Source organism: Anopheles darlingi, chromosome 3, assembly GCF_943734745.1.
Source record: "Anopheles darlingi chromosome 3, idAnoDarlMG_H_01, whole genome shotgun sequence".
Taxonomy (NCBI): Eukaryota; Metazoa; Arthropoda; class Insecta; order Diptera; family Culicidae; genus Anopheles; species Anopheles darlingi.
The window spans coordinates 28,129,729-28,144,137 of NC_064875.1; the positions used below are offsets into that span (position 1 = coordinate 28,129,729).

Here is a 14,409-nt window from a genome sequence, read left to right on the forward strand (position 1 = left end):
ATAAGAACACTGTCCACACGGCCTTTGCCAACGCACAGAGTAATGCTTTAGCAATATTTACAAATAAAATAGACTCAAAATAGTGCACAAACAGAAGGATAACCGTTCGTCACTCTTGGCCACGACACACAAACTTCCACCCGAAAAGCAGAAGCAGCAATAGAGAAGATGGCTACCATGCGAGCAGGCAAATGGTAATTTCAAGGTCCGGCATACCGACGAAACAGAAAATGATCACCAACCCTGTGAGGAAAAAGCAGGTAGTGCTGTTACGTAATCTTTTCAAGATGCGCCGGACTTTAACAGATGTTGAAGTTGAGAGACGGCTGCTTTTCATGAGCCAAACTGGAGTCTTGGTGACGACTTCATCGTTGTTGAATGGTTTTCAAAATAGTTTTTAATGCCGTATTTAATTTGGTTTGTACTTTTTTGGAAACTAAACAATAAAACCATGGGTAATGATCTCCTAAATTCGTCATTTGACCGAGTGGCTAACGACTATCGCGCATGCGACATCAATTAGCTTCGGTCAGTTTCTTCCTAGCAAAAAATCTCTGGCAAAAGAGGAATGAAATAAAATGGACTAAACAATGCGTTCTGTAATGAATCGATTACCTTCCCAATGTATCGTCTTTAAAAGCATCTATACTCCGTTCATAGTGATAGCCCCCCCCTTATCGCCCCAAAAATAATTCGTATCATAGAAACTTCTTCTTTTATCCTAAGAAGAGGTATGTAATTGAAATTTTTAAAATAAAATAAAAATTGTGGGGAGCCAAAAAACCAAAAATAGAGTGTCTCATAATGATTGCCTCACTTGACCTTATTTAACTTTTACTAACGGAAAACAAAAAATTAAAATGCTGTATCAAAAGGAAACTTTAATTATGCATTAATATAATTCTTATATTTATTGATATTTTGTGATAATTGGTCGAGTAGTATAATTACCTGAGTGCAAATATGCATAAAATGGTACATGGTATGGTATAGGGAAGTTTAAACATGTGATAGCATGTCGATGGATGTCCAAACTCCCGGAGTCCCTATCCCATCACGGGTCGCTATCCCGAACGCGATGTGGCTCCGAAAGTATTGTCATTGACTGCTCAAGGAAGTCCTGCACTGCACTGCACGATCTCTCGGAAAGAGGAGGCGGTATAGACGAATGGAGCAAAGGAATCGATGCGCAGATCAATCCGGCAATAGAGCTAGGGGTCTCCCGAAAGCGAGCAACGGCCATGCAGCGAGCAATAAACTGATTCTTGAAGAAATCTCATTTCCCTCTTTTCCTTGATAAACACCTGGACCTGGACATGATGGACCAGGACATGGCAGATGCTGTTCTTTCTTGAGATCGTCCTTGCCAATTGAAGATCAGCCGACAGGCGGACGATCAAGCGCTGATCGATCGTGTCTATCCTGGCATCGGTTAGTCGGACTATGGCCGAAAAAAGGGATGTGCTTATTCGCTATCAATGGCAGCGTAATGGAGCGGCCACCTGAGCCGGGAAATGGTTGATCTATGACCCGACCATGCGTCCTCCCAGGACGGTCAAAGTATGGTGAAAAGGTTGAGAATCCTTTTTCGTTTTTCCTGGACCTTTTTGGGGATCTTGCTGCAGCTCCACCTCCTCCCCAACCCCCTGGGATGGACAGATGGTGATAAAAATGGTGAAATGAATGCATGCGATGTTGCATGCGAGCAGATCGTCCAACCGCTCGAATGGTCGAGCAGTCCCAACTCACCTCGAGCAGTCCAAACTCACCAAAAACAGTAGGCACGGTGGAATGTCTGTGGTTTTTCCGTGGCCAAAACTAGCGGGCAAAATTTTCATAAAAGAATCGAAGGGTAAAATCGGCTACAACCCTTCGGCGACGCGACTTGATCCCCTCCGCCTTTGCGAGTGAAATTCCGTGTCCGCGATAGTTTACTGGAGTTACTAAACTAGTAAAAACTTAGTTAGTTAGTGCTCTGGAAGCTAACCAAGTGAACACATCCGCCTCTACCGTCCACCGGAACACCGTGTACCGATCTCCGTACCCGCTGGAATCGCTGGCAAAGAATTGAAAGTGACTCACGATGGCGGCCGCGGATGTTGCTGTGTTAAAGGTATCGTAAATTTACCGGGATTTGTGCGATGCCAGTGTTAAATTGTGTAAGGAAAAGTGTCGCCCAAGAACCCTCGGTGGATACCTCCTCGGAAGGCGTCGCCCCAACGCCAAGTGTCGATGATTCGTGTCGAGAAGAATGTGGCCTCGATTCGTACGTGCTTTCGGTTTGCCACATAAATCCATAAATCGTTTGGTGTGCACCCTACAACAGCGAGAAGGTTGTCTCCGCATTCTTCTTTCCCCTCCGTTTCGTCCATTCCTCACACCTACAGAGGCGTAACCGGAGCAGAACGATGCACCGAGATTGCATCCCAGATGCCAGGCCCATCGAACACAAAGACTGACTTTATTCGGGAATGCAGCAGCTTGTGGCCATACGATGATGTAGCTCTTCGTTGCCCTGGTCGAAGCGCATGCTTTGTTTATGCGATGCCGGCTGCTGCTCCGAGAGCATGATTTAAAGCAGAGATCATCTTTCGTTGCCGCTAAACATTAGTTTTTTGGTGGAACGAATGTGTTCTCTTCATCAACTTAGTATGCCAGTTATTGGCATATTGGGGTATAATGGGGATCAGGTAGCACTCGGTTAGGGATTGAGAGTGTACAACGAACCCTCGTTGATGAATTTGATTCGTTTCGCACTTTCCAATTCCTACCAGCGCACGGAACGATCCGATTTTCGATTTCCGTATCGAGACAATCCCCCTCCCCGTGTATATCGATGATCATGCGGCAGCATAAACAATTCGCTGCAACAGATCGGTGGGAATCGCTGGGCGCTTTGCTTCCTACTAATTTACCTCGTTCGAGATGATGCAGATCGCAGCTTTATTTTAAAATTGAAACTTTAATCTATAGAACAATCTTAGCCTGAGTTGCTTTTGTCGGCATTCCTTCCATTACAATGCTAACGAAAAATAAGGAAGACACCGCGTTTCACCCACGCTAAAATCCCCCACTCAAATTGAGTCCGTAGAAAGTGTCCCCAGAATGGAAACAAGGTCTCCGGGTGCTTTTGTTCTGCTTTTGGGCTGTACACTTTCACCCTATGCCAGACCCAGAAGGGCGTTATTGACGAGAACGGTGTTGGCACCGTTTGTCATGCCACGGAACCGTCAGTGATTGACGAGAAAGTGGTGTTTGATGGAAATCGAATGGCCTGAATCCCCAAAAGGAAATGTTCATGTTGATCAACGAATTGGATGTGTGTGCTCATAGGTATGCCGGAAGACCAGTTCCATTGTTGCATCAACGTTACAAAAATCGACCTCGATTGGGTGGGTTTGTGATGGTTCAACCAAACTCACCTGGCATCCGGTGGATTACGACCATTCGCAATTTGACTTTATGGCACGTTTTGCCGTAAACTCACTTGCTTTGCAACTGTTGCTGCTGTTGGTCTGCAAGAAAGACACATCGCGGAAGCTTATGCTAAACATGGCTTCTTTTTTTGTTAAAATGCCCAAGCCTCGATGATCGCAAAGCCAGCCATGGTTTTATAGAAAATATCTCAATTCATTGGAAACGCCTGCTATGAGTTTGGTTTTAGGACGAGATCCTCCTTCCTCGTTAAAACTGTTGGATTAATTCAGATCATGCCGTACCGTAGGTGATCATTTCAACCAGCATAACCGATCACGGCGATTACGTGAGCGAAGCAATGCTAGTGGTACTTAAAGCTTTGCTTGTGTCGCATTCAGCGCCGGTATTTCGCGTGTATGTTGCGTTTGCATCAATCTCCGGCTCGACCTGATTGTCCTGGGGACCGTGGGTGAAATATGGATTCCGTTAAACGTTCATTAATTTTCATTTCTTGACTGACGCCGGTTTCACTACCACTTTGCTCTCGAGGCTAGTAGCACGAATCGTCTTGATAGCGGGGGCGCTTGTGGACAAAGGAAATGAAGCAATGCTCCCATCGAGATGCGGCTCTTTATCACCAGCGTCTATCACGGCCATCGCTCGCCGTGCTCGCTCGCGATTGGACACGATACGGAAGGTATCGGTGCGTGAACCACACAACGTAACATAAGAGGCGCCGCGAAATGCTTCGCGTGGCTTCGCATTTATGCAACTCTCGCTCTCGCGACACAGTTCGAATGGAGAATCGAGTTCATCGATCGCTGTGTTGGGACGCGTTGCGATCCTTTTAAATCTCGATTAATCAACAAAAACAAACATTTCGTTTTTTTTCTTCTCCTTGCTCACAGAACAACGATCTAACTCGCACGCTGAAGCAATCGGGGCATGTCGGGTTCGACAGCCTGCCGGATCAGCTGGTCAGCAAGAGCGTCCAGAATGGTTTCCTGTTTAACATCATGTGCATCGGCGAGACCGGGCTCGGCAAGTCGACACTGATGGACTCACTGTTCAATACGAACTTTGAATCGCAACCGAGCCCGCACACGCTCCCGAGTGTTAAGCTGAAGGCGCATACGTACGAGCTGCAGGAGAGTATGGTCCGGTTGAAGGTAAGTAGCGGCATCGGCAAAGGCTGCCAGATTCCCTCCCCTAAACGATCCCGTTTGATACGACATCCCCATTTCGTTTCTATAGCTGACCATCTGCGATACGGTGGGCTACGGTGATCAGATCAACAAGGATGACTCGTTCAAGGCGGTGGTCGACTATATCGACCAGCAGTACGAAGCGTTTCTGCAGGAGGAGCTGAAGATCAAGCGATCGCTCTCGACCTATCACGATACCCGTACGCATGTCTGCCTGTACTTTATCTGCCCGACTGGCCACGGGCTGAAATCGCTCGATCTCGTCTGCATGAAGATGCTCGACTCGAAGGTGAACATCATCCCGATAATCGCGAAGGCGGACACGATCTCGAAGACGGAGCTGTCAAAGTTTAAGGCCAAAATCAATGACGAGCTGCGGGCGAACGGTGTGCATATTTATCAGTTCCCGACCGATGACGAGTCGGTGGCGGAAAGCAACACCATGATGAACTCGCACATCCCGTTCGCGGTGGTCGGCAGTACGGATCTGGTGCGCGTCGGCAACAAGGTCGTACGGGCTCGCCAGTACCCGTGGGGTACGGTGCAGGTGGAGAACGAGGCGCACTGCGACTTTGTGAAGCTGCGCGAGATGCTGATCCGTACCAACATGGAGGATATGCGCGAGAAGACTCATACGCGCCACTACGAGCTGTACCGCCAGAAGCGACTGGAAGAGATGGGCTTCACCGATGTCGATAGCGACAACAAGCCGGTCTCGTTCCAGCAAACATTCGAGGCGAAGCGCAGCAACCATCTGGCGGAGCTGCAGGCCAAGGAGGACGAGGTGCGCCAAATGTTCGTCGTGCGCGTCAAGGAGAAGGAAGCCGAGCTGAAGGAGAGCGAAAAGGAGGTTCGTGTTTGCGATGCCGGTGGTGGTGATAAGGTGACCTATTAATAATCTGTCCTCTTTCCCCCTTTTTCTTTATGTTTCATTTGCAGCTCCACGCCAAATTCGACAAGCTGAAGAAAGATCATGCCGAGGAGAAGCGCAAGCTGGAGGAATCGCGCAAAAAGCTCGAGGAGGAGTTCGTCGAGTTTAACCGTCGCAAGTCACAGATGGCGGCCTCACACCACACGCTGACGCTCGGCAAAAGCAAAAAGAAATGAAACGGATAAACCTCTGGGACAGGGAAGTTCCATCCCAGCTGCTATCCTGCGTCTGTCCGACGTGATTGCCGCTGCCGCTTCCCTGTATACTATGCGATTTCTTTACTATGTATTCCATATTAATCTCATTTTGGCTAAACTGCTGGCACAACATCCCTCTTTATTTCGGTTGTACCTGCATACGATCGAATTGCGCGTGCAATTGCAGTGCGCGTGTAGCACACTTAGCGCTCTAAACCATCTCTCTACGAATGGTATTTTGCCTTGGGGAAAGGCACCGTTCCTATACTTGATCCAAATAAGTAGATAAGCTAACCGATCCACTTTCGACCAATACCGAACAAGAGAAACGAACGAAACGCTTTGAAATTCAATCCACAGCACCACACATTTCCAGGCGTATTCACGCATTCCCGGATAAAGGGAGTTGGACGTAGTGAAATTGATCACACCTTTCGCAGCATAGCCTTCATTCCCATAGAACGGTATGAACGGGAAGCATCCAGATGATGCTTTAGAATTTTAAAATTATCTTTTGAAGAAAGCACGCTTGCAAGCAAGCGCACTGTATTTCTTCTCCTGATTTTTCCACGTTTACAACTACCGAGTAAAATGTTAGTGCCGCGATAAAAATGACAAAAATGTCCACAAAACACATTACATCGGCAACGGACGAAATTTGACGGAAGCAATCGCGGGCAAAATGTTGCTACACGCTGAGCTGGGACAAAGATTTTATTTACCGACGCTTTTTAAAAATGGGTAGTGCATGCGTCAATCTATATATTTAATATGTACCTATACCGAAGTAAGTACTACTATACTTGATTATAAAAGGCAGGAGAATACAAAAAACATGCAAGAAACTACTTTGCGTTTTTTCATTTATTAGAGCTACTTTTATATGAAAGAATGTCGCATGAGAACCTGATTAACATTGTCTCTCTATCTATCTATCCATCCATCCATCATGGTCATGCCGTGTACGGCAAGTCACTGATTGTAATTCAAATAGTAAGACTTTCTCACTTAATTTCACAAATGAAAATTGCAGTAAAGGTTGCATTTCTCTAAACTAGTAACCTAAGTTGGGCTATTGTCGAACTGTTCCCAACATTCTGTACTTCCGTCCAATGCTTCTGGGTGACCAAGTAACCTTTGGGATGTTTCACCACGTGTTTAAACAATGTTCCTGCATTAGCGGGCCATTTCTATCAATTTCTGTTCGGATTTCTTAATAGCCACTGGACTAGCGTACTGAAGCTGTGCTATCGATGGGTTATTTTATGCGACAGAGCTACTGCAACTATGTACAACATTGTATTCACATAAGGGCTTAAAAATAGATTGAATAGTTCATCGAAGGGTCGATTCAATCGTTCACTGTTTCCCGATTTGAACGGCATCGAGGAAAGCAAGCAATAAGATTAGCTAACCGAGGAGCGAGGATCTACCGTGTGATGCCGAACCTCATAACTTCCGCACCATGTACAGTTTCGTGATTGGTGAATGTCTAGTGAAGGTAAGGAATCTACCGCTACCGATCGGTCACTTATCTACTCCAGATTAATTCGTTTCCATCGTACTCTGCCGATAGATCTGTTCGGATGAAAAGCTCGGACGAGTGCTAGTAGCAACCCGGGACATTCAGGAAGGTGAAATCGTTATCAAGGAATCCCCGTTGGTGCACGGTCCCGCGCAGATCGTTGGACCCACGTGTGTTGGGTGTTTCAAGGTAAAGATATTAAGCAGTTCCGTGTTCGTTTCCGTTATAATCACCTGTGAGCCCTTTTGAAGCCTTTGGAGGAAAATAAGTACCTCGAGTGCGAGCGATGTGGATGGCCGGTTTGTAAGCGGTCGTGCCAGGATCAACGGGGTCACCGGGCGGAATGTGAGCTAACCGTGGCACGAGGAAGTAAGGTACGTATTCGCTATTAGAGTGCTACATCCGCTACATTCTAACTGTTTGTGGTTTGAGCGTATTTCGAGAAGGATCATAATTTTATTTTCGATTGAATTAATTTTATATGGTTAAATGTTATAGCAATATTGTAGACAAAAATCAACATTACATATTGAAATGAGAAAACTCGTGATCATTATCGTGATAATGTTTAGCCAAGCCTTTCAAAATAAAAGGAAACTGAAAAAACACGTTTTGAGGAGTTACTAAAAAGAGTAGAAGTAGGAGCAAATGTGTTGACTACCTGTTGAAATGATTGCAAATATTTTTTAAACAATCTACTTAGTTGTAAAAACACTTATTAACACCAAAAGGCGAGTTTAGTTATAATTATTGCTGACACATGCGTTCATTTCTCATCATCTTACAGGTCTCGATTCAACACTTCTACGTTCCTCATCCTCTGTACCAATGCTTGCTGCCACTTCGGTGCCTGTTACTGGCCGAAAGCGATCCGGCCAGATGGAAGGCACTGATGCGTTTGCAGTCCCACGACGAAGAACGGCGCGGTTCGGAGCAGTGGCGTACCGATCGGCGAGGAGTAGCGCAACTCATCCCGAGGTACAATGGTATCTATCCGCCCGACTTACCCCACAATCTAATTGCTTTTCTCGAAATTCGCGTTTAGGTTCTTCAAATGCGACAACCGCTGGCAGGAGGATGATATTCTGCAGGCGATCGGTATCATTCAGGTGAACGGTCACGAGGTACCGCTGACGGAACCGGCATCCGTTGCCATCTACAGTGTCGCCTCGATGCTGGAACACTCGTGCCGGCCTAATCTTGCGAAAAGCTTTTCAGATCAGGGCGAGATCATCCTGTGGGCACCGGTCGCTATCGCAGAAGGTACACGGCTCAGCATCTCCTACACCGATGTGCTCTGGACGACGGCCCATCGGCAAGCCCATTTGTTGCAAACGAAACTGTTCGATTGTGCGTGCGATCGTTGTCTCGATCCGACCGAGTTTGGCACATTCTTCAGTGCGCTACGCTGTTCCGGTTTCCGCAATAGCGATCAGTCGTCTCAGATGTGCAAGGGATATCTACTACCATGCGATATGTCCGTCCAGGGGTCTGAAGGTGGTAGTGACGACGACTGGGTTTGTGGACGCTGCCATGCGAAACAACCCGGTACGGCCGTTGCGCAAATTCTCGAACGTGCCCGGATCGACATTCAAGCGATGCAGAAGCAACGTGAGGATCATTGCGTGAAGTATCTGCGCCATTACGCCAAGTGGCTTACCCCGAACCATCAGTACATGGTCGAGGCGAAGATGGCACTATCACAGGCGATCGGTGGAAGTGGACGGCCCGAACATATCCGGAAGCTACCGTACGGTAAGCTGACGAACAAGATTAAAGCTTGCCAGGAACTGATCGCTCTGTTCGAGAAACTCTGCCCAGGTAATGTGTGACTCAAGGGAGAAGTCTTGTTACGATCGAGTTATGATTATCCCCCCTTCACTTGTTGCAGCTGAAAGCCGTGCGTTTGGTGTGACCCGTTTCGAGCTGCATGCAGCCCTCGCCGAACTCGGACGACGTAGCATGGAATCGAACAGCCGTTCAAGTGCACCGGCGGCCGTACCGCTACTCCAAGAATCGCTACTCAACGCGAACGAGTGTGCCCGAATGTTAACCCACGAACCGTCGGTACTGCTGGAGAGTCAAATCTGTGCCCAGGCGAAGATGAACGCGGAAACTCTCGGAAGACTGTTGGCTGGATGTGAAAGAGAATGAACCCGGTCCGTGTAAAAAGTGGAACCTTACTGTTAACTTTATTTACAAAAGCGCCATTACACGAACTATTGGCGCAAATGAAAACGGTAAACCTTCTACTCGATGGCACTGTCATCGTCAATGCCGCTTTGCACCATTTGTAGATCAGCGATGGGAACCGAAGTACTGTTGCTTGTATCCTCGAGTATACCTTCCACTTCATCGTCCTCCTGCTCGATGTAGTACTGTGGATGAATGCAAGAAAATGACCATGCGTGTTATGGGTGTCCTAATCTGCCGCAGGGACCCGGAACTTTACCTCATCCGTTTCGATGATGTCATCGATTGTTTCTTCCGTCTCCTCTTCCCCTTCGATGATGATTTGCCGCGAGTGTTGGCCGGCCACACTTTCGCTGCCGCTGTCCACCGCCGCTCCCGGTTCCGTGGGTTCACCCGTATCTTCACCTGCAGGTGCATCGGCGGTTGCGAAGGTGATGGATTCGTGGGTAAAGTCCAGCGTATCGTTTGGCTTGATGTGTGGTTGGTTGACGATGATGGTATCGTTTAGGTGACCGAACTTTTGCATATGTCCGTACAAGTGCGACTTGCGCATGAACCCGGCACCGCAAGTGACGCACTCGAACGGTTTCTTGTCACTGTGCACGTACCGGTGCGCATTTCGGTTGTCCCGGGTGTTGAACGATTTGTTACAGACCTGGAGCGAGCAAGAGGAAACCGATGAGCTTTATGAGTGGCAGTAGGATATACAGAGGGTAGAGACTTCGAATAACCTACCTCGCAGGAGAATGGTTTTGTGCCGTTATGGATGCGTTTGTGCTTCTGGAAGTGCTCCGGATACGCGAAGGTAGCTTTGCACTGATCGCACTTGTACGGCCGCTCGCCAGTGTGCATCGATCGCTCGTGATACACCAGCAATCGGCGTCGCTTGAAGCAAGCACCGCATATCTCACACTTGAACCGCTTATCATTCATATGCGTAACCCTCCGGTGCGAGTGCAGGTTTGACCGCTGTGCAAAACGGGCATCACAGATATCGCAGGCGAACGGTTTCTCACCTGCAAATGGGCATAGAATGAAAAGGGAAAGCATGAATACTCGAGGATTGTCGCCTAGAGGCATTGGTGTAAAGGGTGCCCGTACCCGTGTGTATCCGCTCATGATCGATCAATTCGGCTTTCCGGGCGAACGCTTTACCGCACGTCCGACAGGAGAATGGTTTATGGCCAGCATGGATGATACGGTGCACATTGAGATTATGCTGCGATAGGAACTGTTTGCCGCAATCGCGACACATGTACTCCTTCAAACCGAGATGGATACGCTCGTGCTGCATCAGATTGTTGCGCTTGAAGAACGAAGCATTACACACCGTGCAGACAAAGTTGCGTTCACGTTCGCTGTGGGTCTTCATGTGCACTGCCAGCACGTACTTGGAGGAGAAATCCTTGGAGCAAACGGTGCACTGGTACGGTCGCTCCCCCGTGTGCGTGTTCATGTGCACCTCCAGGAGGCTCTTCGTGACGTACTTCTTGTCGCAGAGATCGCAGGACCACAGCTTGGAGGCCGGTACGTGGTTTTTGTGATGGATGCGTAACGCTCGCACAGAGTAGAACTTGGTGGCGCAGATATCACAGCTGAAATCCCCTCCACAGTCGTCGGCCATATGCTGATCCATGTGCTTGTTGTAGGTCGACCGGCTTCGGAACACCTCATCGCACCGTTCGCACACGAGTATCTTCTCGCCGTGTTCCACCTTCAGGTGATGGGCGATGCCCTTCACGTGGTCCCCTTTCATCTTGCCCTGCGTGCTGCAGGCCGTACAGTAGTACAGGTCTTCCACCTTAAAAAAGAGCTGCAAAACGAAACGAAGCGAGAATGAATGATTAAATTCACGAAGGACACCCGAACTCGATGATATGTTCAACGTTGAAATTCAAAATTTCCGACAAACTCGAGATTATCGTTTTTATCGGTATTATCGTTTTACGGTCATTCTTCTTTTTTGGCGCGTGCTTTCTTCTTCGTTGTTTTGGTTTAGGCTCAGAAATCACAAAAAACGGAAGATTTCCATTAAATTTGGGTATTAAATTCGATTCCCGGCGCGATAAGAACAAACTCAAGTCGTTTGCAACTTCCGTCGTTGTTGCCGATAGGAAAGAACGCCTTTCCGGTCGTGTAAAGCGTGAAAAACTGCAACTACGAATCCACAAAAGACTAGAGTGAAACCACGAAAAAGGATTCTACCTTTTTCTTGTCCTTTGGCTAAAAAGGAAGCTCGCTAAGCAATAAACCTACTTTCGAGCAACCCCAGAGAGTACAAAAAGCAGGATTCAATAGCCGTACTGGGATAAATCGTAGCGGAAGAAAAAGTAGTTTACCGCAAACCTCGGAGTCACCGAACTCGTCCTGCGATTCAACAAAACATTCCTAATTTTCGACGAACATTAGGAAAATGGGCTTCGTACAACGGGCACTGTTCACTTGGTTCATCCTGGGAGTGTTTCTAGCGGTGCTATGCTTTCGACTGGAGAACCGCATCTACTGGAATTGGTTTCTCGTCTTCATCCCGCTGTGGCTGTACGATGCCATACTGATTACCTGGGCCGTGATTGAGATCGTACAGAGACAGCACGCAAACCGGCTCGTTCTGCTGCAGCACTATAAGTATTACGGGTTCGGGATTCTGCTGAAAATACTGTCCCAGATTGGCATCTGCCTGAAGCTCGAGTACAAATGGATACCGATGTACGCGATGATGATACCGATCTGGATGCTGCTCCTGATGCTGATCGCATTCGTCGGGACCCATTTACAGCCAAAAGCGCGCCCCATCGGTTCGAACCGCAGTAACCGCCAGTCGGCTGCCGTCTCTTCCTGAGGGTATTTGAAACTTCGCGTTTGCGAGTTTGAACCGAGCGCAGATGAGTGATGATGGCAAGTGCTCATCGTAAACTATGCGAGGATACGCGGTATCGCTCCTATGGATGGCGGATACCCGTACGAAACCGTTAAGTGAATAGCTAACAAACGTACTCGCTGCTTTATAGCTGATAGCGAAAAGGAGCTTGCAGCATGAATTGTAGGCAAGAGCCCACATGTTAGCTTATAGGAAAATCTAACTATAATATTATACCCGTAAGCTAAAAACCTAATAAACACCAAAACTACGAATAATTCCCGCAGTAAACTTACCGGTTGCGTGATGGCAAGTTCGTTTGTCTCGTTGTTTCCGGTTGATGCCGGTTGCTCTTGAATTTCATCTAAAAAGGACGACGTTGGTGGTGGCACCCCGGGCGTATGTTCCGTCACAGCAGGTTCTGAACTCTCTACTATCACTTCATCGTATTCAACCGCATCATCATCGTCATCGTTAGTCACAGCATCAACACCGTCATTGCCGTCCATCATCACTTCCGGTGGGGCTTCTTCTTGGTCACTGTACGATTCTATTACATTCTCGTAGACACAATACATAACCGTACCATCATCTGCCTTCACTTCAACGATTCTATCCGCAATCAGCGAATGGAGTTTATCGTCGTTGCTAATATCACAGTCAGCAGGAGCCCCGGTGTCCGGTGCTATTAGGGTCGCTTCATCCGGCCCCAAATGTGACGAAACAACGTTTTGATCGGTGGTAAGGGTTTGCTCCGGCTCTGGATCGATAGCTTGCGGCGGTTGTTCATCGAGCTGCGGTTGCTCATCGGCCATTGTAGCTGAACTTAACAGAATGGACGAATCGATGGGTTGGTCCGTAGTGGCCGCATGCCAATCAAGCGTTAGCTTGGGCAGCACACCTTCAATGTGTTCCGAAGACGGATCTTCGATGATGGAATCAGCAACGAGACCTTCCATTTGGAATACTTCATCGATCGACATCTGGATGGTGGCAAGGAAGAGAAAATAAATCAATTTTCACGACATTCACACTCGGACCGGAAATAGAAATGGCTTACAAATCCTTTTTCGAAGCTTTGCAGTGCCTGCTCCAGGTTCTCATCGGTAACGGGTGTGTCCTTCAGGACTTTCTCCGTAAGACCCGCCAGTTTCATGACGGTTTGATTATAGGCCACCGTCATCTGGATTCTTATGGTCTCCACCCGTTCCAGCAACTGTTGATACTCGACGCAGAGCAGGTTGCAGTTGATGCAGATGAGCTGCGAATGGCACAGCTCCGGTGTGACGTCGATCTGCAGAATTTCGGTCAGCGTCTTCGACGCCGAATATCCATTTTGTTCCGCTTGGAACAGCATGCAGAGGTTGCCCGTTTCGGTCTGTAAGTCGGGCGTGTTGCAGATGTAACAGTATGGGAAGTGAAACGGTTGTTCCGGCTGTTCCAGCTCGGCCGAAACCGGATCGTCGTGTCTCTGGAAAGGTGGAACGCAATCCAAATCCGGAAGTCAATTAAACCGCTTCGGCTACAATCAGATCATATCTGCTTACCATTTTGAAGCCAGCCAGTTTCTTTTGCGGCTAATTTCACATGAATTTGTTGTACTCCAGTTTATTCAATCCAATCTGTAGATGCTGGCAAATATGACGACAAATCGAAGCCAAAATCTAACCTACTGCCGTACGGGAAACACCGTTCCATAAGACGACACAATACGAACACCACAAAGCGGATCAGATGGACTCTTAAATAGTTTAATGTTCGTATAATTTGCTTAATAATTCAGAAGAAGTTAACTTTAGTTTTTGTTTTGGTTTGAGTTTTTTTGTTTTTTGAGAACGACGTGAGTGCCGAGGGGTCTTGCAAAGTACGTTACGACGAGAGAATTCTACCAACAGACAGCATTTGCTGTCTGCTGTCAGTTATTGCTGTCTCCCTCTCTCCTTAGACAAATTTTTCGTCCTTCCTCCCTCTTACACACTCAAAATTGGACCCTAAATAACCCTCTCTATTTAGAGGTTTTGTTGGCAGGGCTGCTTGAGATGCTTGCCGGAAAACCAAACGTCATTGGAAAGCCCCTCGACGGC

The 14,409-nt window shown here is 47.7% G+C and overlaps 4 protein-coding genes across 4 annotated transcripts; 3 read left to right on the top strand and 1 right to left on the bottom strand.

Moving 5' to 3' along the window:
- The first annotated feature begins 1,872 nt into the window (after positions 1-1,872).
- On the top strand, positions 1,873-6,592 carry LOC125958312 (septin-2). Its single transcript, XM_049691580.1, has 4 exons — positions 1,873-2,113; positions 4,326-4,586; positions 4,672-5,472; positions 5,562-6,592. The coding sequence occupies exons 1-4, from the start codon at positions 2,084-2,086 to the stop codon at positions 5,727-5,729; spliced, it is 1,260 nt and encodes a 419-aa protein (XP_049547537.1). The 5' UTR covers positions 1,873-2,083; the 3' UTR covers positions 5,730-6,592.
- A 410-nt stretch (positions 6,593-7,002) lies between these two features.
- Positions 7,003-9,453, top strand: LOC125958090 (SET domain-containing protein SmydA-8-like). The gene is made up of 6 exons (XM_049691213.1): positions 7,003-7,251; positions 7,327-7,464; positions 7,527-7,649; positions 8,063-8,253; positions 8,321-9,096; positions 9,167-9,453. The coding sequence occupies exons 1-6, from the start codon at positions 7,216-7,218 to the stop codon at positions 9,427-9,429; spliced, it is 1,527 nt and encodes a 508-aa protein (XP_049547170.1). The 5' UTR covers positions 7,003-7,215; the 3' UTR covers positions 9,430-9,453.
- On the bottom strand, positions 9,378-14,139 carry LOC125958089 (zinc finger protein 3 homolog). The gene is made up of 7 exons (XM_049691212.1): positions 13,873-14,139; positions 13,386-13,796; positions 12,622-13,308; positions 10,570-11,281; positions 10,204-10,484; positions 9,728-10,123; positions 9,378-9,653 (listed from the first exon to the last, which is right to left on the bottom strand). Exons 1-7 carry the CDS (start codon positions 13,873-13,875, stop codon positions 9,525-9,527), a joined length of 2,619 nt encoding a protein of 872 aa, XP_049547169.1. The 5' UTR covers positions 13,876-14,139; the 3' UTR covers positions 9,378-9,524.
- On the top strand, positions 11,428-12,604 carry LOC125958091 (transmembrane protein 60). The gene has a single exon (XM_049691214.1). It carries the CDS (start codon positions 11,882-11,884, stop codon positions 12,305-12,307), a length of 426 nt encoding a protein of 141 aa, XP_049547171.1. The 5' UTR covers positions 11,428-11,881; the 3' UTR covers positions 12,308-12,604.
- Positions 14,140-14,409: the final 270 nt, after the last annotated feature.